At 46.5% G+C, this 25,200-nt stretch overlaps 1 protein-coding gene across 4 annotated transcripts in view; it reads left to right on the plus strand.

Moving 5' to 3' along the window:
• trioa (trio Rho guanine nucleotide exchange factor a) overlaps window positions 1–25,200 on the plus strand; it is a 73,014-nt gene that overhangs the window by 13,690 nt on the left and 34,124 nt on the right. For all 4 annotated transcript variants that reach the window (XM_030346829.1, XM_030346831.1, XM_030346830.1 and 1 more), the window contains exons 3-15: window positions 6,828–6,902; window positions 8,761–8,875; window positions 11,056–11,248; window positions 14,085–14,189; window positions 14,766–14,962; window positions 15,284–15,506; window positions 17,617–17,739; window positions 19,331–19,522; window positions 21,350–21,481; window positions 22,104–22,334; window positions 22,868–22,990; window positions 23,443–23,634; window positions 24,441–24,610. In XM_030346829.1, coding sequence (XP_030202689.1) covers window positions 6,828–6,902; window positions 8,761–8,875; window positions 11,056–11,248; window positions 14,085–14,189; window positions 14,766–14,962; window positions 15,284–15,506; window positions 17,617–17,739; window positions 19,331–19,522; window positions 21,350–21,481; window positions 22,104–22,334; window positions 22,868–22,990; window positions 23,443–23,634; window positions 24,441–24,610 — 2,071 coding nt within the window. The remainder of the gene's footprint in view (window positions 1–6,827; window positions 6,903–8,760; window positions 8,876–11,055; window positions 11,249–14,084; window positions 14,190–14,765; window positions 14,963–15,283; window positions 15,507–17,616; window positions 17,740–19,330; window positions 19,523–21,349; window positions 21,482–22,103; window positions 22,335–22,867; window positions 22,991–23,442; window positions 23,635–24,440; window positions 24,611–25,200) is intronic.

Below are 25,200 nucleotides of genomic sequence, written 5' to 3' on the forward strand. Positions count from 1 at the left end.
CCTGTGGTGGGCAAAATAGACCCAGGCGGGGGACCCAAAGAGGGGAGGGTCTGTGCTGGTGTAGCACATAGTTTTGCAGTGTTACTTAACGTTATGATATTGCTTTTATTGACGTGTGATTTTAAAAACACTGAAACGGCAGGCATTCATTTTCAGCTCTTGACTCGGTATGCAATGGAGCTGCGCACTGGACCACTTGTGTGTCTGTGTGGGTTTTAAATGCGTATGGTGCTCGAGGAGGAGGAAGACCATTCCCCAGCAGAGCTAAGCAGGCCGACGGCTTAAGGGGACATGGGGTCTCTGGCATCAGAGGGTGAGGGAGAGTGATGGGGAGAGGGGGAAGGAGAGGAGTAGACTGTTAGTGAGTGAGAGGACGCATGGGGCTGTAAATAATTACTAGCAACAAGCTGGTTGATTAATTGGCAGGCAGTGAAGGAGTGCGACGATGCTGCAGGCTGTACAGGAAGACAAAATGAGGACGAGAGAGAGAGAGGGAAAGAGAGAAACGGAGAGAGATAATTGATGCCGAGTTGGCTATCGTCATCTTCGTTCCAAATGCTCCTGTCTCAGACACAAGCAGGCCCCGGCAAGTCGCGCACACGCACACGCACACGCGTGCAAACGCAAACACAAGTGCACAAACACTCTCATACACATCACAAACCATTTTTTGTACATCATCTAGTCTTTATCATTCATCCATGTTTCCGTACCATCACGGAGTTGGCTTGGGGGTATCTACAATTTAAATATTGTGGGTTATTCTGTGTAAATGTAAGTATCTTTGACCCCCTCCCATTGCCCTGAAAATCATATTTTGATATTAGCATAGTTTGTTGTAAATCAGTATTAAGTTAAAGACGGTCTTCACTCCCCCCATCCAGCCGAGCTATGCTAGTTCTGGTTCCTGACGTTATATCGATGATCATGAGCTGTTTCGGGGTGAGGCCCTTATTCTGCTTTCATTCCGAGCTCCACATCTCACCAATTTAAACCATGTCCCTTGGGGATCAATAAATAGTACACAAACCAAGTAGACTGACCAGAGACCACAAAAACAAAATCGATGTTGCATGTCTCAAGAAATTGCTTTGCCCAAGTGATTTTGGTCGGGGTGAGTTTCTAAAAATCCCTCAAAGATATTCCTAGAGACACTGAACGGACCATGAGTTCCAACCATTTACATCACAAATCGCTGCATACCAGACACGCAGGGAATGTGATCATCCCATACGACGCAGAACCAAGCCGAGCATCAAATTGCACTCGCGTTGCACTGTGTCACATAAGCACATACATGCACATACACACTATTGCAGCTGGTTTATGAGCAGAGTGTTCAAGTGTCCAAGTCAGCTGCTGGATTTAAACTATTATGAGATCTCTGCATGTTGCTGACCTCTAGGTGTGTGTGTGGGGGGGGGGGGGGGGGGGGTGTGTGTAGCCAGGCCTGTTGTCCATACCAACAGTTAACATCAGTGATGACGCCTCACAACTGTTGCCTTCTCTCCCTTTTACTATCTCTCTAATTCCCTTACGACTCTCCTTCGATCTCCTAAGACCTATAGTCTAAGGATATTCTCCCTTAGCACCCTGGTAGCAGAACTTCAGCACATAACCAGGTGCCTGCAGCACCACAAGGCCCACTGTCCTAGCTGCAGAGCCGTGTCGCTCAAATCAAAGGCGCGACTGCCACGACAAAGTCCAGATGGATGTCGTGGATCACTGCTTTGTGAATAGACGAGCGGGGCTGCATAAGCAACCTCAGTTGCAATTGTCAGTGAACCTAGCTGAAATTGTGATCGCTCTACTTTTCAAAGTTTGTTACCCGTCGATATCATACCAAAAAAGATGTGTTCGCCAGTAGTTGTTCGAAAGAATACTGTAGTGTAAAAACATTGTGTTGCATAGATTGCGCTGACATAATGAAAACAACTTGTCTAATACCATTTCCCATCTACCAAATAAGTAGATGAATATGATGACACTTACCCCACACTTGACAGTATATCTAGAAAAAAGTTGCAGAGAAAAAATGGATGGAATGGGAGTGTGAGTGCTTAATGTATGAAGCCTGTCTTATTCCCACTGGTCCTCCTGACTCGGCTAAGGCATTTGATAACACACACTCACCCACACACATTCACACGCACGCAAGCAAGCACACACGCACGCACACACCCAGTCTGTTTAGATCCACCAAAGCTATGTGTTTCGGCTGTGTCCTACCACCCCTCACCACCGCAATATTTGTGAAATGCGGCGTTAGCAATGAGCTGCATATCAGCAGCCAATTGTAGTGAGGTTCTACCACCAACTGCCCTCTTAACGCCAGTTGCTCTTAAACTGCTTCATGCTGTCAGCACATGCTGGAAACACGATGAATCCTCCCATTTAGGACTCCACCCTATACCCTGAAACACCCCTGTCCCACCCCCCCTCCCATCTTCTGCTGAAACTCCACGAGGCGGTAGCGGCACACGGCCCTCCGGCTCCACCGACCCATACCCGCGCTTCACTTTGTTTCATGCACAGGGAGAACCCCAGTGCACGGGCAAACTGGTCAGAAGGTGTCATTGAGGGGAGCGGCGGGAGGTGTGGGAAGGGGCGCGTATAGCAGAAACTCTAGGATGGACTGGTGTTTTAGTTGGGAGTAAAGGCCAGATCAGTGTCCTGTCAGTGTTAATGCAGACCTCTGATCGCCGACCCCCCCCAAGCCGTGCTGGTTTGTGAAATAAGATGGTGAAATGGACCATAGTCGGTAGAGTCGAGTTTCAAGATTTTCTTTGGTTGACTACAGCCCAACTATACCATAATTAATATCAAGCGTATATGAAATCAAACGGTGGCCTGTGTCCTTTCTGTCTGATTCCGCACGGTATTCAAGTCAACTTGCTTTGATAAAGAGGATGTAGAAGAGTTGTATATGCATAATATGTATGAATGTAAAATACATTGTATGATGGGACAGCTACTGTTGCATTTTATTTAGGTCATCTTTAGCGGATTTGAAATGCTGACATCGTATAACCTTTGAGACTATGGGGCTAGAATATGCTCTACTTTGAAAATAAACTAATTGGTTTGTGCTACTGCCATTACACAGAGGGGTTATTAAACAAACACTTAGGAAATGTCTTGAAAGCAAAACACAACCCAGCAAATTGCACACAGAAGACAAAGTATTGTATATCTTCTACATCTGGCAATAGGCTAATGTTTTTCCTTTGAGAAGCCAAGCAATGCTGAGGTTTCACTCATCTATCACCCCCATCCTCCAAATGCATTGCTGCACTATTATACACACACTATTGTTCTTGAAAACTAGATTGAAACATAAAAACAACAGCTACAAAATGTCTTTCGTCGAAGATTCAAGGCCTTGCCTTCTCTTAAACTAGTATAATGTTGTAGTGAGTATCGGGATTCAACTTCGAAACCATCAGAGTTGAGAGGGAGGGCATCCTTGGACTACCGGTTAAGGAGATGGACCGGTAGCCGGAGGCGAGGGTGGCCGGTTCGAAGCCCGACCAGTAGGCAGGAAGAAAATGTGGACAGGGGGAGCAGTCCTGAAACCCCCACCTGGTCCCTGGGCGCTGCTGTACTGCGGCTGCCCACTGCTCCGGGTGATCTAGTGTGCCCCTGCTGCCCCATATTTCCACCGGCTCCCGGATGGGTTAAAAGCAGAGAAAATAATTTCCCCCCAAAAGGGACAATAAAGGATAACTTAACTTATATGGCTAAAATGCTTTTTTTCTTTTTCTGAATTAAAAAAATACTGCTCTCAGAAATCGGATAAAGATTTGACTGGGGGAAAAAATGATGCTCTGAATTTACGAGTTTATTATCCTAGAATTCAGAGAGAGGTACCTCTCTGACACCTTGTCCACCTCATATTGATGCCTTATCCTCTTGTCAGTGAACGGTTAATGGTTTAATTGTTAACATCCCGTATCTGGGTGGATGTGTGTGTCAAAGTAATAAAGGTGTCAGTCCTGTTGATACAGTGACGGTTAAACTTACAGTACAGTATTCACAAATGTCTACAAGGCACTCACTGTGAAACCCCCCCCCCCCCCCCCCCCTCCCCCCATCCTTCTTAACGTACGAGCATTGGCCGTTACCTAAAGTCTGGAATTCAATTCGACCACTAATTAGGCAGCCAATTTGGCACTCGTAACTCTGTATTACTGCCGAATTCACGGGCAGCGGTAGAGCCCATGATTTTGCCCGCTCTCACGGATCACAGCAACATGCCAGCAGCAACAATGATTGGTCAAAACAAATGTGAGGCGAAAGAAAGTGAAACGCCCAGGTCACCCAGATTAGATGTGGTCAGCTGTCAGACTTTAGATATGAATCTAAAGTCTGATATGTGAGACTAAGGTTCCATTGACCTTCGATTATCATGCAGCTGGATGGTAGCCAGCAAAGCAGGCAGCAAGGCAGTGGCCATCTTCAGGACTGCAGCCAGGTTTGACACAGCTCTGGTTTTACTGGTCCGCTGCTGCAAGTGGAGAAGGAGAAGGGCATGGAAGGAGTTGGCGTTGTTCTGTTTTTGTCTGGATCGTCTTGTTGTTATGAGTTAAGCTAGTTTAGGGTTCCGAGATTTTCACACCAGAGACAAAGTGTGAGGCTGATGGTCAGAGGTTGAAAACACAGTGTGTGTGTGTGAGAGACACCCACTCTCAGATTTGGGAATTTGCATGATGGAAATATTATTTAAAGGGATTAACTCGGTACAACTGACTTTTACATTTGACTCATTATGTAACCGCTACTTGTGTGTGTGAAAGCTACACACAGTGTTCTGGAACAAGTCGGCGTCAGCCCCAACAGGAAATGCGGAGAACCATGACATCATCTGCTCATTGCCTGTGTGTTTCATCTCTAATGGACGCATTGTCCAGCTTAGGCCAGAGAACACTCATTGATTTTGTGTGTGTGCGCTTGAAATGTGTTTCAATGTTCGTGAGCGATTAGGATGGCAGAGAATGGTCTCTGAAAGAGATGTTGTGAACAGCGTGAGCGAGAGAGTGTGATGCAGATGTACATCACTAGAAAATGCTACATTTTTTTCTATCAAAACAGAAAGCTCTAGCTCACAGTATTGTAATAACTCCCCCGTGGTTAGAAAGATCAGTAGCAACACTTAATATGTCAGTTTTTTGTAGCCTGAGCCGCATTGAGATGCACAAACAAAATGGACCTGAGAAATTGCGTCTGGGAAATGTTGGTAGACTGGAGAGTGATGTTTGTATTTATGTTGTTTATTTTATGTGTGTTTTATACTAGCTCATGATGATAATTATTGAGGTTTCCCTATGCTCCTTGTAGTTTTGATGAATTATTTGACAAAAAGGTTTGAGAGATTATGAGTTTGAGAGATTATTCTACTGTAATATGGTCATTCAAATTGCCAAATTAAGTATTTCAAATAATATAGATGATTATCCCGTAGTCCATGATGATTCTTTGATAACCTCATTGTTCAGACTATGGCTTATCTACAATATTGTCAATGTAAGCCTCCAAATGTAGCTCTAGAAAAATAAAAAGGATATTTTTGGTTTTGAATTTCATTGTTCATAAAGAGAAGATTGATATCGCAAAAATATCATTACTTTGGAGAAGCTTGAATGGTGTAGACACACTTGCGCGTGTACAAATGTGCACACGCAAATCACACGAAAAATGGACTCGCACGTAAAACAAAGAGACAAAGGCATAACACACACAGGCAAAACACACACATGAAAATACATCAGTGCAAAACATGATTATAAGACAAACATTTCAAGATATTAATAAAAACTATAGCTAGTATCGACTATACGTAGTCACATCCTTATGTGTGGAGATTGGTCAGAGCCCAGGGAGGATACCACCAAATACTGTCAACAAATATGGAACTACCAAAGCCAGAAGGGAAGAGAGGTAGAGGGAACCCAAGTACTAGTGGAACCATTAGGCAGTGTGTGTGTGTGTGTGTGTGTGTGTGTGTGTGAGCAATGATCATCCCACAATCAAATGCAACGCATTCAAATGTCATTCCATATACCCACCACAACGTCTGTCCTCGTAGCAATGTCTACAAGGTAACATTTGTCCTTTTATCAAATAGTCAAAGGGCAGTTGCCAGTCCTACCCATCTCTTATTTCCACCAAGGCCACAGAGGAGTGAATTCCATCCATGTGTCAATGGGGAGCTCACTCTAATGGCAGGGTTATTTTGGCTCAGCCTTAATGGTCTCCTTTTCTTTACCCCATTTAACCTTGTGGGGTTACAGAAAAGGCATCTTTGTGTTCGACTGCCCATGAATGAAGTTTGTTTTTGACCAGAATAATACAGTTCGTTTTTGACCGTTCTTCTCTCTCTCTCTCTCTCTCTCTCTCTCTCTCTCTCTCTCTCTCTCTCTCTCTCTCTCTCTCTCTCTCTCTCTCTCTCTCTCTGTCTCTCTGTCTCTCTGTCTCTTTGCCTCTGTCTCTCTCTCTCTGTCTGTCTCTCTCTCTGTCACTCTCTCTGTCTCTCTCTGTCTGTCTCTCTGTCTCTGTCTCTCTCTCCTTGCCTCGCCTTGGGCGGGAGGAGCAGTCTAGTCAAGCTGTCATTCAAAACCAAGGGGAATGTTTGTGTGCGTGAGAACAGAATTTCATGCACTAGCAGATTTTTGGAAATGAGCTGTGTTCTTGCTGCCAGCAAATGAGACCGAATCTATGACCAAGTCCTATTATTCTTATGGAGGGAACATGCAATGAAAGATTGGGGTTTGAATACTGCTGTCTTATTGTTTTTCTGATCATGTGGTTTATCCCTTCTCTCCTTCCAGCTTTCAAGCGCAATGAGGAGATGCGAGCTATAGAGGTGCTGCCCATCCTCAAAGAGAAGGTTGCCTTTCTGTCAGGTGAGTGCCTTCTGCTTATAGATTGATTACCATTTTAAATGTTTCTCTATTTCTTGGCCGTGTATGTGTGTGTGTGTGTGTGTGTGTGTTTGGGTGTGTGTGTGTGTGTGTGTGTGTGTGTCTGTCAAAAAAAGATGTGTGTGAATGCACGACCCAGTCTAACTCGGCCAAGGACGAGGGGCGAAACACAATGAATAGTCCTGTCTGACAGGACATTGTTGCCATGGAGATGACTTGCAGTTAGAGCCTGCATAGCTATGGCAGTACCTGCTACGACAATATGCTTAAACATGTTTTTCTTCTGGAATGGGGGTGGGGAGTGGGGGGGCGGTGACTGAAAAAACATGGAGTAAATTGATTGCTTAGATTATAAGGGATACAGGCCAAAACATGGAGGTCCTGCACACGCTCATTCGAGGGGCTGCCTTCATTAGTTTGGTTCACAACTTGCATGGCACTAGGATGTCCCACTGCCGTGGTCCCAGTCAGCGGCCTAGTTAAACCTAGGGCAAACTGTCATCAACCCTTGGTGCGGCTGACAAGGATGTACATATGGCAGGACGAAGTGCTCACACATAATGTTTTTATTGTTCAATGGTAGTTCAGGCTGACATACAGCCGGGGCCAGCCAGAATGCACGGTCCACTCTGCTGTCTAGCTGGTTTTAAGTACAGATGCACCAATAGATTGGACAGTGACCAGAATCTGCCTGTTTTCAGCTGATGGCCATACCACTGGTCCATCAGTCTCCAATATGATGTATATCTGCGTACATCACACGTTAGAAATCAAATCGTTATTATTGATTATTCAAACTAGGGATGGGCATTCGACTAAATTGTCTTTTATGCACACAAACTGGACCGCTGTCAAGGAAAGTGTTTTTCTTGCCTGATTCACGTCTTTCTTAGCACTCCGCAAGTAGTCCGGTAAGGGTGCACTCACCCTAGTCCATCTGGCCGTGGCCGTTGGCCGTGTTCACACCTAACCGTGCTCAAATGGCCCCATTGTTCTCTGGCCTGCACTCACACTTGGCCCTCTGGCCGTGGCCGTTGGCCGTCGCAACTGTGGCCTGGCCATGGTAGGCTCTTGTACATACGTCATCACGTCGTAAGTAACATGTCATCACCAAGCGTCCGCTGCATGGACCATAATAAAGTCTGCCGCCAGTCAGTGTTCTAACAACAATGGACAACAACACAGAGAACACAGTTCACACTTCGCTGAGTCTGTTGCTTTTTTGGATATATGTTTACGTTTAATGGGAAAGAAGGCTCGTCGCCTTTATTATGTCCGTGGTCGTCACATGGACTATACGTCATCCAGCTCAGGTTGCGTAGCCGTGCGTGTGCGCGTGGCGGCTCATTAGCATCTGTACCGTAGCGGCCCATGCCGTAGCAGCACACCTCTCCCAATTGGCCAAATTGTCCCGGCCTGGCCACACTCACACTGGCAGATTTGAGCACGGTTAGGTGTGAAAACGGCCACGGCCACGGCCAGATGGCCTAGTGTGAGTGCACCCTTAGGGTGCACCTTATCAACCCCTTATCAACTCCCAGCCTGTCCGATTGCTAAGCAACGTCAATGTCTTTGGCTGACTATTTCTCTGCTGAACAACACCATGAATGGTAATTAATTAATCATGTCCATCCCTAATGCATACACTTTGCAAAAAAAAATCCAGTAACAAGGTGCACTTTTTTTTTATTTTTAAACAATTTTTAAACAATTATATTTAAACAATATTCACTTGAATATTGTTTAAATCCTACAAGAACGAAAATGGGCCTAGAATATTGGCATGGCTGCATGGTTGGTGTGAGAACATTTATTTAACCTGTCTTGTTTCCCCTTCCAGGTGGCAGAGACAGGCGAGGAGGTCCTGTCTTAACATTTCCATCACGCAGCAACCACGACAGAATACGACAGGAAGACCTGCGCAAACTCATAGCCTACCTGGCCGGAATCCCTAGGTAGGCTGTGTGTGTGTGTCAGTGTGTGTATGTGTGTGTGTCTTCTGTGTGTGTGTGTGTGTGTGTGTGCGCTCGTGTGCGTGTGTATCTGTGTGTGTGTGTGGTATTTGAAGGATGAGCGGATGTGAGCCGAACGTCCAAAGCTGAGATTTGTAAGCAGATGTGAGAGAGAGAGAGAGAGAGGGAGAAAGAGAGGCAGATGGTGTTGGAAGAAAAAAAATACCAGAACGCTCCATCACCATCTATCTCTATACAGAAATCTCTGTATATCGCTCTATTCATCTTCAAGTAAACAGTGCGTCAGCATTAGCCGGGCACATTAACAGAGAGAGAGAGAGAGAGAGGGAGAGAGGGAGAGAGGGAGAGAGGGAGAGACGGAGAGACGGAGAGACGGAGAGACAGAGAGACAGAGAGAGACGGACAACCGCCGGAGCCCGGAGAGAGTGCGCATGCGTGCGTTTAATTGTGGGTGTGGGTGTAGGGAGAGAGAGAGTGAGCGCAAGAGGGAGGGAGTCAGGAGTAGGAAAGCAAAATAAAGTGTCGCAGTAGCGAAGGCATTGCAGTGGATGTTGTGACGGACCAGTAGCTGAGAGTAGCAGGGAGAACCTTACCTCTCAGGTACTCGCTCTCCTTCTCTCCTTTCTTCAACCATGCCGCGTGCCGCCTCGCTCTTTCTCCATCCTTTTCCATCGCTCGCTCCATCTGTTGACACCCGTCATGTCCGTCATGGAGGGATAATCTCTCCTTTTCTCATCCCGTCATCTCTCTCCATCCCTCGCACTCGTCTTTTATTTATAGATTTCTTTCCGATGATACCTTGTTTACCATGTTTTGATTGCTCTGGTCTCTCCGTCTCCATCTCCGCCACTAAAAACCCCTCTTTCCCCTCTCGGATTTATGCGGGTTATGTTTGTTTGTTTGTTGTCCTCTTATTTTCTGCTCTGCCTGTGTTTGCATCCGAGTATTTATCGTTGTGGCTCTCGGTTGTAAACAAATGTAGCCTTCGGTTTGCTCCATCTCCAGCCATTCGGTTAAGGGTTAGGATTACTCCGTATGTCCATTCTATTTTGGGAATGAGCACCAAACAACAAACACAAGCTTCTCATCTAGTGTGTGTGTGTGTGTGTGTGTGCGCGCGCATGTGTGTGTGTGTTGGGATAGGTGCTTTGATTGTTATTGAAAATGTCACGTTTCGGTCCATTTAGTTAGTATTCTGCATTGGAAGGTAAATGCATGATGGATTTTTGAACCCATGATAGTGAGTCTGATGAATTGCTCTTCACTCTATGATGGATTGCAGAGAGTGTGGGTGCACACGTATCTCCAGTGTGTGGGTGGTGCGTGGTCGGTGCTTGCCGCGTTCCACGCAGTATAGAAAAATGCGTCACATCATTTGTTTTGATCCCCCCCCCCCCCTCCTTCCTGTTTTGAATGTTTGTGTTTAGTATTCCTCTGATCTGTTCTCTAGATCTTGCTCGCTCTCCGTTTCCATCCTGCTCTTATTTCCTCCACCCCCCCATCTATCCATCTATCTCCATCACCACATTCCGATCAGCATCAATTAATTAAGTCCAAGTTAGGAGCATGGAGCAAAAGCAAGCTCACAAAAAGAGCTAGTTTAGCCGGCAAGATTATAATGAACCCCCAATGACAGCTGGTGAGGCTGAACCCCCCACACACCAGGGGAGGGCAACGCTTCTAGGTCAGGCCTCCTTCCCCTAGCCCCCTTCAGGAGGGTGACATAGGGTACCCACTGCAAACGAGGAACATATACACATTTTTTAATCAATCCTCTTTCACCCTATGAAACAAGATGCTTTTTATAAGATATAAGTGAAAGCTGCTGTCTTTAATGTCTATTTAAGATATGTATTAATTGCTCACGCAAGCATCCCATTCATCCCATCCTTTTATTACTACAGGTCCACTTTTAATTTATCGTCTTTATCTCATTTATTCTATTCCATGGCAGAGGAAGTCTTTAGGTGGATTTATGTCTGTGAAGCTTTGTAGTTCCTAAGTGTCTGTATGTCTGTGAATCCAAAGCTGAATTGAAAGCTAAAGATGTATAATCGCATCTAATGACTTGCCTGTCTCCTCGTCTCCCTCCCTCTATTTGTGTGGGTCTGAATTACAATATGCCTTTGCTAGAGCCCTCTTTTTGCCCACTGTGCCCCCAGCGAGGATGTGGCCCGACATGGCTTCACGGTCATCGTGGACATGCGCGGCTCCAAGTGGGATAGCATCAAGCCTGTTCTGAAGATCCTGCAGGAGTCGTTCCCCTCCTGCATCCACGTGGCCCTCATCATCAAGCCTGACAACTTCTGGCAGAAGCACCGCACCAACTTCGGAAGCTCCAAGTTCGAGTTCGAGGTGAGTGTTGCTCTCTCTCTTTCTGCGTGGTGTTTGAGCTGTCAAAGTTTTTTGCACCATGTCCGTTTTTTGTGTTCCCAGTTAAAGGTTAATGCTGCTTATAAGCGTAACATGGCCACGGGTTTAAACTTCACGGATCGCATATTCTCGGCTGCAGTGAATGAAGCTGCTGTAAATGTTCTGAGAGATTATCATGCCCTGCCAGATCTATATGGGCATTTAGAAGATTATTATTTTCTATATGCAAAGATATCCTAAGAGCTCCTTGTAATTGTCCATATTAGGGATGGGCACGAGTAGTAAATTCCAAACTCGAGTGATCGAAGGAATTCCTCGAGGATCAATCGAGTACTCGTTAAATCAAATCTATTTTTAGAATGCAACGCATCTGCAGCAGGAATAGGCCTGATGATGAACGGCAATATTACCAACCAAACATGTAATGCTTATTCTCCATCAAAACAGTCAGAGTTATCAGAGTATTCATTATTTATTTTTGCAAACGTTCAAAACACATTTTCCTTACAAAAATAAATATGCGTCTCACAATTTAAATCCCGTCGAACCAAGGCCTGTAACAGTTTAAAAAAAACGAAACAAGTAGCCTAACCATTGCAAATAATTTAAAGCTGCAAATAAAACGGCAGCAAATGGACTATGGAAATACTCAGCGTTGTGATCTTCTCTACACGCCCGGGATTACAGCTGCGTCTTGCGGCGGTGAAAATAGCCGACACACTTTCACTTTCACCGTTGCTGCAGGTCTGCTTTCCCGAACTCACCGTTGTGTTTCAGGAGCATATGTTGCCGCATTCTTGTAGCCCGATTTCGCTTGGCATATTTTACATTTCACCTTATGATCTCCTATTTCTTTAAAGTATTTCAATTCTTCGCTGCGCTTTGCTTTAACCGCCATCTCTTAACTTTTTGAATTCTGGCGTGCCTGCACACGGCACGGAACGCGCCCTGGAAATGGATGCATTTAATTTTCTTTGTGCCCACGTCATGCGTTAGTGGCGCCGACAGAAAATTGATACATTTGCTTCAGAAAACTTTGTTTGTGTGTGTATATGCAAACTCGAGTTTGCCTGTCCACCAACCGAGTTCATTTGTAACGAGTAGTACTCGAGTAATCGATTCCTCACGCCCATCCCTAGTCCATATACTTCAAATGTCATCATCTTAATGCAGTCATGATCGCTTAAGAAATGTCAATAGAGGACTCTCCCTCTTGCTCTCAAACGCTCTATTTCCCTCTCTCTGTGTCCTACTCCCACACACATAATCCCACGCACACAACTCATTAGCCCCCCACCCACAGAGCTATTGTATTGAATGGTTGATTGGATGTTACTTGCCAAAGGGCAGGATGTAATTAACCGGCACTTGCATCAGTCCATCATGGAAAAAACCCAAGCATCACCAAGTTTATTCTAACACCAATCTAAGCATTTTGCAGTTCAGGAATGTTCCTGAAAGGCGAGATGTAGTATAAAAAGAAAAAAAGCCCACCAGAAACTACAGACAGCCTTGACCAAATGTTATGTCGGACAGAGAAAGAGGTCAATTATGTATGTTGCAAGGGATCAGATAAATGGAAATATCTTCCATCAGGCTATCCTGCGTCTGTTTCTCATACAGCAGGGCAAACATATCCGCTGTCCCATTGTTTCCCACGGAGCCCAGGGGAACAAATCAATTGGCTAGAACAACACTGGCCCGTCGTACCAGCTCGGTCCTTCATCGTAACGCCGCAAAGGTCCTTCAGCCAAGGACATCCATCACACTCGGCACTGTTTACACTCATCCATCCCTTATGTCCCTTTACCCTGCGCTCTCTCTCTCTCGCTGTTTCTCGCCATAATTTCTCATGTTATTCAATATATATCAGGGCTGGGCCATTATGTTGGTGGAATTTTTATTAATTTGCATTTTTTACCTTTCCTTCAGTTTGCTAAATGGTTGAACCGCAAAACTGAGATTTATGGGAGCTCTGGGAAGGAGGGCGCATGTTACGACCCACTGAGACTTTGTGATACATTTATAGTAGTCTTGTTATGTATGAGCTTCATAATGAGCGATGTTTATGAAAAGCGCCACGCACCCTGGAATTGCACCGTGAAGCTTTACCCTCACTCGGACGCAGACATCACAATATATCGCTGCTCAGACGGAGCTCCACACATCCACACGCCGTACTGTTATGCTATAGTTATCGTTATCTCTTGCGGGAGCCTCATCAAAATCAACGGCTGGCGGAACGAACTCCACACATCCACACACACCATGGGGTTGTACTTTCATGCCCGGGATGCCTGACCCTCTCTCGCGCGCCACATACAGCTGCTGCCCAGACTACGGAAACCAAACAGTTAAAGAATAGGCCATTTTCTTTTGCGGTAACTATGCGTAGACAACGGGTAGTTGAGGTGTTAAAAATGAACTGTTAATCGGTCTCATCTGGTATCTTTCCATACCAGGCTGTGAGCTCACACGTCCACACACACCTCGCCTCCGTTGTCGCTTGGTGGTGACGTCGGACAGTACAGTGGACCATAAATTTTGTTTTTTGGTTTGTTTAGAGACAAAAAAAATAGATTTTTGATTTTTGATTGATAATTTACATGTTATGATACATGAGACACGCAAGCACACACGCACACGCCGTTAACATCAAGGCAGTCCATGAACCCAAAGTTTACCCCCATCAGACGGTAGATCATCATCGCTCAAACCAATGTTCAGAGTCTAAGGGGACAGGCCCAAGATGGGCTCAGTTGAGCAAAACAGCACGGCCTCTGCAACATGATTAACCGCCCCTCTCCCTCGGTGTCAGACCACCATGGTGTCGTTAGAGGGCCTGTCCAAGGTGGTGGACCCCTCCCAGCTGACGGCAGACTTCGACGGCAGCCTGGACTACAACCATGAGGAGTGGATAGAGGTAAGAGCATCTCTCCACGGAGACAGACCATGAATAAATTAGGTCACACTGCCAAAATGTGTCTCACTAAAGCGTCTACTCCCTGCACTGCACTTCGATTGAACAAGTTTGATTGCCCTGTATTTATGTAAGAATCCGTTCAAGATATTTCATATTACTGGGATTTTTCTTTCACAGCTTTTTGACTTGACTTAATTCCACGCTTTAGTTAAATTGCTACTGTCACTTGGTTCAGACAAGGATTTTGTAAATGCGAGGGTGTTGGACATATCTCTGGGTACCACCCCGATCTCTTTTTTGAAATGTTATTGCGTGTTCAAGTAAATTACATACTTCATCCTTTTGCAAGGAATACAAATTGCACCGGCAGTATACTGGGCTGGTGTTGAGCCCTTCCTGGTTCATGTGAGGGTATCGCTGACAGTCTGTCTTCTGGCATGGTCCATGCACCATCCCTTTGTCAGCGTATGGGGTCACATGGACGCATACGGCCGCTCTCCGGGGCTGGGGTTGGGGGGGGTGATACCTTTCCAGCAGGGACCCAAACAGGATCTGTGTCTGTGTTCCGCGCCCCAGGTGCGCGTGGCCTTCGAGGAGTTCTCGGGTCATGCGGGCCAGATGCTGTCGCGCCTGGAGGAGATGCAGGAGACGGTGGCCCGCAAGGACTTCCCCCAGGACCTGGAGGGGGCCCGCCGCATGATAGAGGAGCACGCCGCCCTCAAGAAGAAGGTGATCAAGGCCCCCATCGAGGAGCTGGACACGGAGGGACAGAGGTACGAGAGCCCCGCAACGCGCCTTTATCAATGTCCTTCAACACTGCCATGACCTCATTCACACACGCATAACGGCTGTCTGAACCCACCATCTCCCTGATTAGTACTATCAGTACGATTAAGTCTTCTGCAAAAGATTTTCAACAACATCAAAAAACGTCTGTGTTATTGTATGACTACAGAGCTTTGTCAGGCGATGTTCTCAGGAATGCCAATAGTTACACCGCAGCCATTGGGTATCAAACCCAGAACCAGTGGGACATCCACTATCCTATCCCTAAATAAACATAAGGTAACATGTCCCATCCCCCCCCCCCCCAGGCTGCTACAGCGCATCCACAGCACCGAGGCCTTCTCCAACCGTAACGGCGGCGGCGGCGGAGGGGGGACCGGTAACGTGGACATGGGCCTGGTGCCGCGGGTCAACCAGCTGCTGGACAAGCTGCACACCACACGGCAGCAGCTGCACCAGGCCTGGCACGTCCGCAAGCTGCAGCTGGACCAGTGCTTCCAGCTGCGCCTCTTCGAGCAGGACGCCGAGAAGGTGGGACAGGGGGGGATGGTGTGGGGAGGTTGGGGTGGGACGGGGGGGATGGGGTAGGGGGTGGGACGGGGGGGGATGGGGTAGGGGGTGGGACGGGGGGGGGATGGGGTAGGGGGATGGGACGGGGGGGGATGGGGTAGGGGGTGGGACGGGGGGGGATGGGGTAGGGGGTGGGACGGGGGGGGGGATGGGGTAGGGGGTGGGACGGGGGGGGGGATGGGGTAGGGGGTGGGACGGGGGGGGATGGGGTAGGGGGTGGGACGGGGGGGGGATGGGGTAGGGGGGTGGGACGGGGGGGGATGGGGTAGGGGGGTGGTACGGGGGGGATGGGGTAGGGGATGGGGTAGGGGGTGGGACGAGGGGGTGTTATTGGATAGGGGGATGTGGGTGGGGGCTGTGGGTGGCAGTATGTGCTTCAAGAATATTTGTTGTGATATTTTTGTGTATATAACTGAAGAGGTGAGAAACGTTTATGAAGTTTTATGAAAACAGTCTTGTTTATATGCAGCAACAACAACATCATTTTTTTGTGGTTGCTGCATATATTGAATTTTACGATTGTCCAATTGCTTGCTTTATTAAACCTAATCAAGAATTGTCTTTAGAGTTGCATTTTGCAGAAAGTTTCATTTATATGCAAATCTTCTAAAGAAAATACTGAAACAAAAAATATATAATGGTATGCGTATGCGCATACCTATACTATATTTGTTTATTTTCTTACACAACATAATTTGTTTAAAATGTCTGAGGTGTAAATTCCAATCAGGTCGAGTGTCCGATTGCAATTAATTTCCTGAGCTATTAAATCCTTGAAGCTGAGCACCGCACCACGGTGGCATATAGCGACGGAGGGGTAGAGGAGACGGTGAGCAGCAGTCTCCGACAGACTGCGGTAGTACCAGCTTGTTGCTATGGACACCATGGCCACAAGCAGGAGAGAGCGGTGGAGGATTGTTGTTCATAGGATACGTCAGTCTTCTCCAATCCAGCCCCCGAACGTTGCAATCACTTGATCTTCGTCCACGTGTTCAATAGGGAGGCCACTGAAAATGCACCATCATCAATTGTATTAATCGAGGCATGTGGTTTCGTTAGTTTCTATGTTTTCTAAAAAGCAATTTTTCAATTCGTTATCATAAATGCGTAACTTCAGCATCACAGTAGATTTAGGCTTCTGTCATTGGTCGGCTCCTGTCAACACTAACGGGTTTAAAAAAAGCATTGCAGCAGAAGCAGAGTCCGCTCGCAAATAGGTGGCCTGTCAAGCTTTCCCCAGACTGAAGGCCTCAAAAGTATGGGAGTACTTTAAATTAGCAGGCAGACAGGCGGCTGTTTTTTCGCTGTCCAAAATGTCGACGGCATTTCACAACAGCACCACGCGCAGACACATGAACAGAAGCACCCCAGTTCTACTCTGGAAGGTGGCACCACCAGTAAGAGACAGCTCCCAGCATGCCTGTGCTGAGTTGCCGTCTTTTGGTTTGAAGACACTGTCTCTGTGATTGGCACCTTAATAAGTGTAGTCCATTCATGTCTTTAAACAAATTACCAACAGCCTTATTATAGAGCCAATGAATCCAAACGTTGTGGATTTTATAAAGGGTGAAACCCTATGTTTTCGCCACTCTTGTACATATATATATATACATATACCCGGATACATATAGTATAACGCTATGCTGTGTGTGGATGGTGACGCTTTGTCCGAGCACCGTTTCCTTAAGATTTATTTTTTTGCATTATTCTTTCGTTTTTCTTCATGAAGATACAGGGAGATTTAGAAAGAAAGGTATGGGAGAGAGAGAGAAGGGAGCACATGGAGCAAAAGACCACGGGCAAGAACCGAAACCCGGGTCGCTGCGGTAAGCACTGAGCCCTAACGATGCGCCTGGCCCAGGGGCCCTCCGGGGCGCCCGCAGCCCTTTATCTAATAGCCCTGTCCCGGTGAGGGTTAGGACACACAGGAGACTTTGGTATGACGGCTGGGTCCGTGGTCTGTGGGTGCCCGCTCTTGTGCTGCTTTGTCACTGGGGCCTCATCGCTATGGTGTTGTTGACTAGCAATAATGCTGTTTTGTTTGTTTTGTGTGTGCGTGTGCGTGTGTCAGATGTTTGACTGGATCTTGCACAACAAAGGTCTGTTCCTGGCCGGCTACACGGAGATCGGCAACAGCCACCCCCACGCGGCAGAGCTGCAGACCCAGCACAACCACTTTGCAATGAACTGCATGGTAAGATGCGCACGTAGGGTGTTATCACCACGCATGCACGCACGCACGCACGCACACGCACACACACAGCAGCAGGTGAACTACGCCCACATAAGTCATCAAGGGTTGCGCTCTGAATGCTGTAATCACGTACTAGCGTGTATGTACGTGTGTGTGTGTGTGTGTGTGTGTGTGTGTGTGTGTGTGTGTGTGCGTGCTAGCATCGTTGGCAGGTGTTAGATAATGTTATTGTTTACCCAAAGCCGGGCCTTACCTTATGTAACCAATATGCAACTGTGGGAGATTCTCTGTAGTGGACCGACCGACCGCGCACACAGACACACACGCAATGACTCCCCCATTAAATGTGCACCAGAACGAAAAATGCTGTTTCGTTTTCTCCATATATACACTAATACGTCTTCTTTCATGTTTCTTTTGTTTACTCAAACCTCATTATTTCCTTGCGTTTAGTTTCCAAGGCGTGTTTCAAGTCTCTGTCTGTCTGTCTCTCTGTCTCTGTCAGTCTGTCCGTCTGTCAAAAGTCTTTATTGCCATGGAAAATGAACATTTGCATATACAGTTTAAAATGAACCAAATAAATAAACAAAGTAGTACTACAAACAAGGTCACAAATTAGGCTGAAATATTAATTCCAAGTACATTGGGAAAATAATGAGTAATGCTGTCTACTGTGCCATGCGCTCAGTTATTCAGCTCCGAAGGCGTACTAGTTATTATTTTCTTCTGTCATATCATCCAAGTTTGCTCATTGTCTAGCACGACTGGTACACATTCTCCATCTGTGACCCAGAAATACATTTAAACTGTCAAAGCTTTGCATGAGCGTAAGTAGGAATGAAGTTGGATAGAAATAACAAAGTTTTATGTATTAGTATTTAGGAGGTATTGATTGATATATTCTCAATTTCTTGAATAAATAAAAAACAAGCTGATTTAAAGAAGAAGTCATACATAGGGATATGATTTTTTTTTTTTTTTTTCAGAATAATTTATGATTCCTTCATGACTGCAAGAATTGTAAATGTGTTGGTATGTCTTCTTAGTTCTTAGTTCCTATTCTGATAATCGTTTCTACAATAATAGAAGCCTCAGAAAAGGAGCTTCAACGTCACTTTAAGTCAACTTCACAAAAATGTGGTCTTATTTTAGAAACGGCGACAAATCTGCAAAGATAACTGTGATCATTGAAGATCATCAAAGACATATATTACAGGGGGGGAGATGAGAGGATATTGAGATCCAGAGAAAAGCTACCACATTTTCAGATCATGAATAGGCTGATAAATGGATTGTTTTGGGTGCAAAAACAATATACTTTTTTAGCCCCTCCCATTCTCTGTAGGGTCAAATGCAGCCAAAACGACTTTGCGCCCCTAATAGGAATATTTGTCCTGCATAAGCCTCCTTCAAGGTGTTCATTTCTGACCAGGTCGCTGAACAACCTTTTAATCGCCACCGATTATCGGACCACGGACAATGCAAGTTTTGCACATCTCTACTAAGAGAAGATATCTGACCTTCTGAAGAGAACATAAACTCCTTCTGATGCGAGTGTCATCCCATCTAACGTGTCTCCCTGCGCTGCCAGAACGTGTACGTGAACATCAACCGCATCATGTCGGTGGGGAACCGGCTGCTGGAGTCCGGCCACTACGCCTCCCAGCAGATCAAGCAGATCTCGGCCCAGCTGGAGCAGGAGTGGAAGGCCTTCGCCGCCGCGCTGGACGAGCGCAGCACGCTGCTGGAGATGTCGGCCAGCTTCCACCAGAAATGCGACCAGGTGCGTGGTGGTGGACTACTCATGCTTTGTCACTGAGGAGCGTGAATGGTGTGAATCCTTGATGAGGTGTTGGCATGGATACTCATCCTGTATCATTTTAATTTGTCGATTTTCTTTTTTTTGTAAACTACAGTTATACATTTCTATGTTTTATATTCGGTCACGATCACTCGGAATGCAGAAGAAATCATGTCTGCAGGAAACTTTGAGAAAAATTATATCAAAAGAAAAAAAAGCCAGGAGCTTTGATAGGTATCAACGCCGACTCCAGCGCGCTCCCTTTTCCAGCGATATCCGCGGTCATGTCACTCAGGCGATGAGATGTCTCCCCAAGTGATTTTGGGTGAATCCGAGTCATGGCTTGGAGGCTGTTTATGTGTGCTTTGTCCCCCCCTGTAGGTACAAGGGTGCATAGCGCTTAGCTTAGCAATTATTGAAATTGAGTTATTAATTCAGCTATTGAAACCAGCTATCCTTTAGGGGGATGTTGTCTATGAGCCACTAAAGGTTGGTGGCCTTCTATATTTCTGGAGCGGCTGTATTATTGATTGAAGATATTGGATCATTGAAATATATCGATTTTCAGCTTCACTCTGCTCTTTTTATGTATTCAAGTTCCAACTTAGGGTTTGAGCCAGGCACATCCATAGAGAATATTAACCAAATTGGGTGTGATTTAGACCTGTTGTTTCTGAGGGTATATTTGACATTTTTTATAGTGTGTTTATTGCGACTGTCATAACCAACTACGCATATCAGGCAAATCGATGTATTTGCGATTAGGTTAATGTCCCCCAGGGTTTTATAGTACATTTGAGTCATGGTTGAAGAGATGTTGTGCTGTTATAGTTTGGTTTTTAGCATTAGCTTAGCATTCTTTATTTTTTATTTACCGTTTAGGAGTGCTCTATGTCCCACCCTGTTTCAGTTCACGGGTCATTCTGAAGCAGATTTATGAAAATTTTGATTCGCGCAAATGTCAGACTTGTACTGTATCTTTCACTGAGAAGGAAAGAATTCAAGACAAACCTTATAGGTCAAAGAGGAGCAAATGTCAACATGCCAAAAACACAACTACAGTTTTGTGTACGAGAATAAACTCATAAAGTAAATTTTCATTTCTATGTAAAATTGTTGATTTGTCACAGCTTCAGTATTTCTTCATCCCGTTCTCTAGATTCATACTTAATTACACTTACTCTTTCTAGGACGAAAATACGCATTTGGCATCATTATTTCTACAGGCCAAAACAAGCTTGGTTATTAGCATATATTAGCATAACCATATTCAGATGAATACTGATGCATTTCTTAAATCATGTTATTCCAGTCTGCTTATTGTCCCCGGCTGTTGGGGACTGATTTGTTAGTCGTTTGCACAAGTGCAGGGTCCTGCTGCTAAAATGATGACTTCAAAATAGGCATAGGAATAACACACACACACACACACACACACACACACACACACACACACACACACACACACACACACACACACACACACACACACACACACACACACGCGCACGCACTCATTCTGATTTTTGATCCCTAGTGGGTAATGGTAATATACTGGGATAAGAAACGCTTGAACAAATGGACTTAAGACCGGGTTCACCTCATCGATATACGCGTGACGAAAAGCAGCGTCCACAGAATCCACTTGCTGCCTGAAGGTCTTTCAACACACTCAATTTTAAACAAGCTAGAAAACGAGTTTGATTGGAGTGTGCCTCGAGTTCGACATAAGTGTGACTCACGGATTTGAAAAATGGTTTGAATGGTGCTGCTGTTGTTAATGTCACCCTGTGCGCCTCTCGTCCCCAGTACATGGGGAACGTGGAGTCGTGGTGCAAGGCGTGCGGGGAGGTGGAGCTGCCGTCGGAGCTGCAGGATCTGGAGGACGCCATCCACCACCACCAGGGCCTGTACGAGCACATCACCGCCACCTACTCAGAGGTAGGCTCCGGCCGTCCCAGGGGGTGATAGCAGAGCACCAGGCACAAAGCACGGGCCGGACCCAAGGAGTGGCAAGGGGCCGATTACTGCCTTCCTTTGTGTTTCGTTGTGCATCTTTCAGAAGGGGAAGGTTAATAAGCAATGCTGCAGTGGCCAGTCCACACAGACCTTTACAGACACTTTTATTTAATGCTGGCCGAGTTTGCGTTATCCAGTTACATGCATACAGATCCCTGCCTCAAGCAACATGATGGGTCAAATATGAAGCCAAAGGAAGTGGACTGCCCCGTTAACCCAGATTTCAGCTCATCTGCCCTCAGACTCTAGATGATCATCTAAAAACTGCTGTGTGAGACCACCTCCGCCTCAACACCCAACGCTAAATAATGAGGCGGACGTTACTGCTGTGGAGATAACACTAACACTGGTGCTCTGGGATTGGAACATTCTCCCCATGATCGAGGTTCTCAAAGTGTAGCCAGCTGTAGGAGGGCATTACTTCATTAAATAAGAATTACGATTCATGTCATCATTACATTAGAATCTCCTGTGAAAAAACAACAAAAACAACAAAAAATAGTCGTCAAGTCGGAGAAACTGACGTTCCTTCCCCGTCCCCCAGGTGAGCCAGGACGGGAAGGCTCTGCTGGACAAGCTGCAGCGCCCCCTAACCCCGGGCAGCGCCGACTCCCTGACGGCGTCGGCCAACTACTCCAAGGCGGTGCACCGCGTGCTGGACATCATCCACCAGGTGCTGCACCACCAGCGGCAGCTGGAGAACATCTGGCAGCACCGCAAGGTGCGCCTGCACCAGCGGCTGCAGCTCTGCGTGTTCCAGCAGGACGTCCAGCAGGTAACGCACACACACGCACACGTCGTTGCTTCGCAACTAGGGCCGATGCAGATGCAGGGCAGCCTTTCGCTAACAGTAGCCGACCGTCAGGCAGTTGCTTCTTGTACTGCAGGGACCAGAAAATAATGTTACATTAGGGTTCTGGGTAAAAGTCAGGCAAAGTTTTGATGAAAGTCTGGTCTCTTCGCTGTCATCACAAGTGTTGCCACAAAGCAACAAAAAAAATACACGTTGTTTTCAAAGATGGCATCGACGTGCCCGCTAGAGATCATATATACTGTGTATGGGGTGAACAAGACTGTTTTACTTCCTGGCTACTTATGGCTACTCAAGTAAGAGACAATCTTTAAGTATTTGAACTCTGAATGCTGATAATGTCAAAAGGCTAATGTCTTCAACAAAATTATGCAGCAACATTGCATGCCATGGAACTTGCATGGATACATAGCCTCATGGATAAATAGGTGTTTTCTGCAGTCTAAGTGTGTGTGTGTGTGTGTGTGTGTGTGTGTGTGTGTGTGTGTGTGACTCAGGTGCTGGACTGGATTGAGAACCACGGGGAGGCCTTCCTCAGTAAGCACACGGGCGTGGGGAAGTCTCTCCACCGGGCGCGGGCGCTGCAGAAACGCCACGAGGACTTTGAGGAGGTGGCCCAGGTAGACCAACGCTCCACCCTACCCTCCTACCCTTCCTTACTCCCTCCTCCACCCTTCCCTGCTCCCCTTCCTTACTCCCTCCTCCACCCTTCCCTGCTCCCCTTCCTTACCCCCTCCTCCACCCTTCCTTATTCCCCCCTCTCCACCCTTCACTACTCCCCCTCTCCAGCCTGCCAGTTTCTGGCATCTGCTCAGTTTGACATTGTGTATCTCCTTTCTCACTGGCCTGTTTGTCTCTCTGTCTGTCTGTCTGTCTGTCTGTCTGTCTGTCTGTCTGTCTCTCTCTCCCTCTCTCTCTCTCTCTCTCTCTCTCTCTCTCTCTCTCTCTCTCTCTCTCTCTCTCTCTCTCTCTCTCTCTCTCTCTCTCTCTCTCTCTCTCTCTCTCTCTCTCTCTCTCTCTCTCTGTGTGTGTCTGTGTGTCTGTCTCTCTCTCTCCACCTCCACCCTGGTAGAACACCTACACCAATGCAGACAAGCTGCTGGAGGCGGCGGAGCAGCTGGCCCAGACGGGGGAGTGCGACCCGGAGGAGATCTACCAGGCCGCCCACCAGCTGGAGGACCGCATCCAGGACTTTGTGCGGCGCGTGGAGCAGCGCAAGGTGCTGCTGGACATGTCGGTGGCCTTCCACACGCACGTCAAGGAGGTGAGCCCAAACCAACCAGGAGCCCATAACCATGTACCACGAAGAGGGAAAATGCATCATTTATAACGTTTCAAGCTTCGCATTTGTGTAGCGTTTCCAAAGGTATTAGTCGGTTGAAAAATGGACATACACGCTGTGACATTGTGCCTCCATAGTGCGTATCTTTCTTGGATTTGAGGGAAGAGGGGATACAGCGCTTTGGAACATAACGGTGAACATGTAAAATTGAGGGAAAACAATGGCGACTAAGATTCAGAACTTTTATTCAACAGAACAACAATTGTTTTGGAACGGCAGCTTAACCTGCTAAGATCTATGGCTATTTGAAGCCTTTGTGAGCCAGCATTCTAAAATACAATTATCACTATTACTACTAGGGTTTTTTATTACTACTATTGAAGTCAGTGGGAAAGATTTGGATACGATTATCTTATAGAAGGCTATCTGTGGTACCATGTAGCGAGTGTGAGGAATTACAAGAAACCGAATCTCAGTTTAGAGCTAAAAAGCTGAGGCTGCAACTTTATTAAAGCTATCTGCAGTCTTAAAGTACTTAACTGCAAGGCAACAATTTAACATTATCTTATAATGTCCAAACACAAAGCACAGAATGATCCTTGGATTATTTGGGCCCTGGAAATTATTGTTAAACTTGCAGCAGCAGCATAAACAACAGCATTGTTTTTACTTTCTTCATTAGCTTATGTTATAAATGGGTTCAGATCCTACTGACGATTCATGGTTTTGACAGCACAATGCTCGGTGGTATCAGTGCAGGCCTCACCCCTCCCCCCTGTGCCCCCCAGCTGTGGACGTGGTTGGAGGAGCTGCAGAAGGAGCTGCTGGACGACGTGTACGCAGAGTCGGTGGAGGCGGTCCAGGACCTCATCAAGAGGTTCGGCCAGCAGCAGCAGACCACCCTGCAGGTCACCGTCAACGTCATCAAGGAGGGGGAGGACCTCATCCAGCAGCTCAGGTGACCCTCTACAGCCCCGACTCACTCCTCTGATGTACACCCCTGACTCACTCCTCTAAAGCACTGCCCCGATGTACATTTGATGGGTTTCATAATGATGCTCAACGCAGGGCTGTCACCGAAAAGAGAATAATTTCCATAAGATCACAGCTGGTTCTGGATTATCCCACTCACACCATTGATGTATATTTTTGGGCACATGTGTCAAAAAATAAAATAGCTTTGTGGTGTTCCCAGAAACACAATTTGTCCGACCGGAGAAATATAAGCTCAGTGGGTTGATATCACAATGACAAATCACTTCAAACTAACAAGAAAGAAATGAAGAGAGGCAAGGAGGGACAGGGGAAGAGAGAGAGACATGTGGATGCACAGTGGACAGAGGGCTGAGTAGGTGGATCTGCAGTAGAGGAGAGGAAAATGAGGTGATATGTCTGCGAGTGAGAAAGAGGTGAGAAGAGAACCACTCTGACCCACAGCAACTGTTATTTAGATTACCTCCCTCACTCTTTAGCCATCTCTCTCTCTCCTTTCCTCTCTCTGTCCCTCTCTCCATAGTGTATTGGCTCCAGAGTGAATACTTACGTAAG

The sequence above is a fragment of the Gadus morhua genome, chromosome 22 (assembly GCF_902167405.1).
Source record: "Gadus morhua chromosome 22, gadMor3.0, whole genome shotgun sequence".
Taxonomy (NCBI): Eukaryota; Metazoa; Chordata; class Actinopteri; order Gadiformes; family Gadidae; genus Gadus; species Gadus morhua.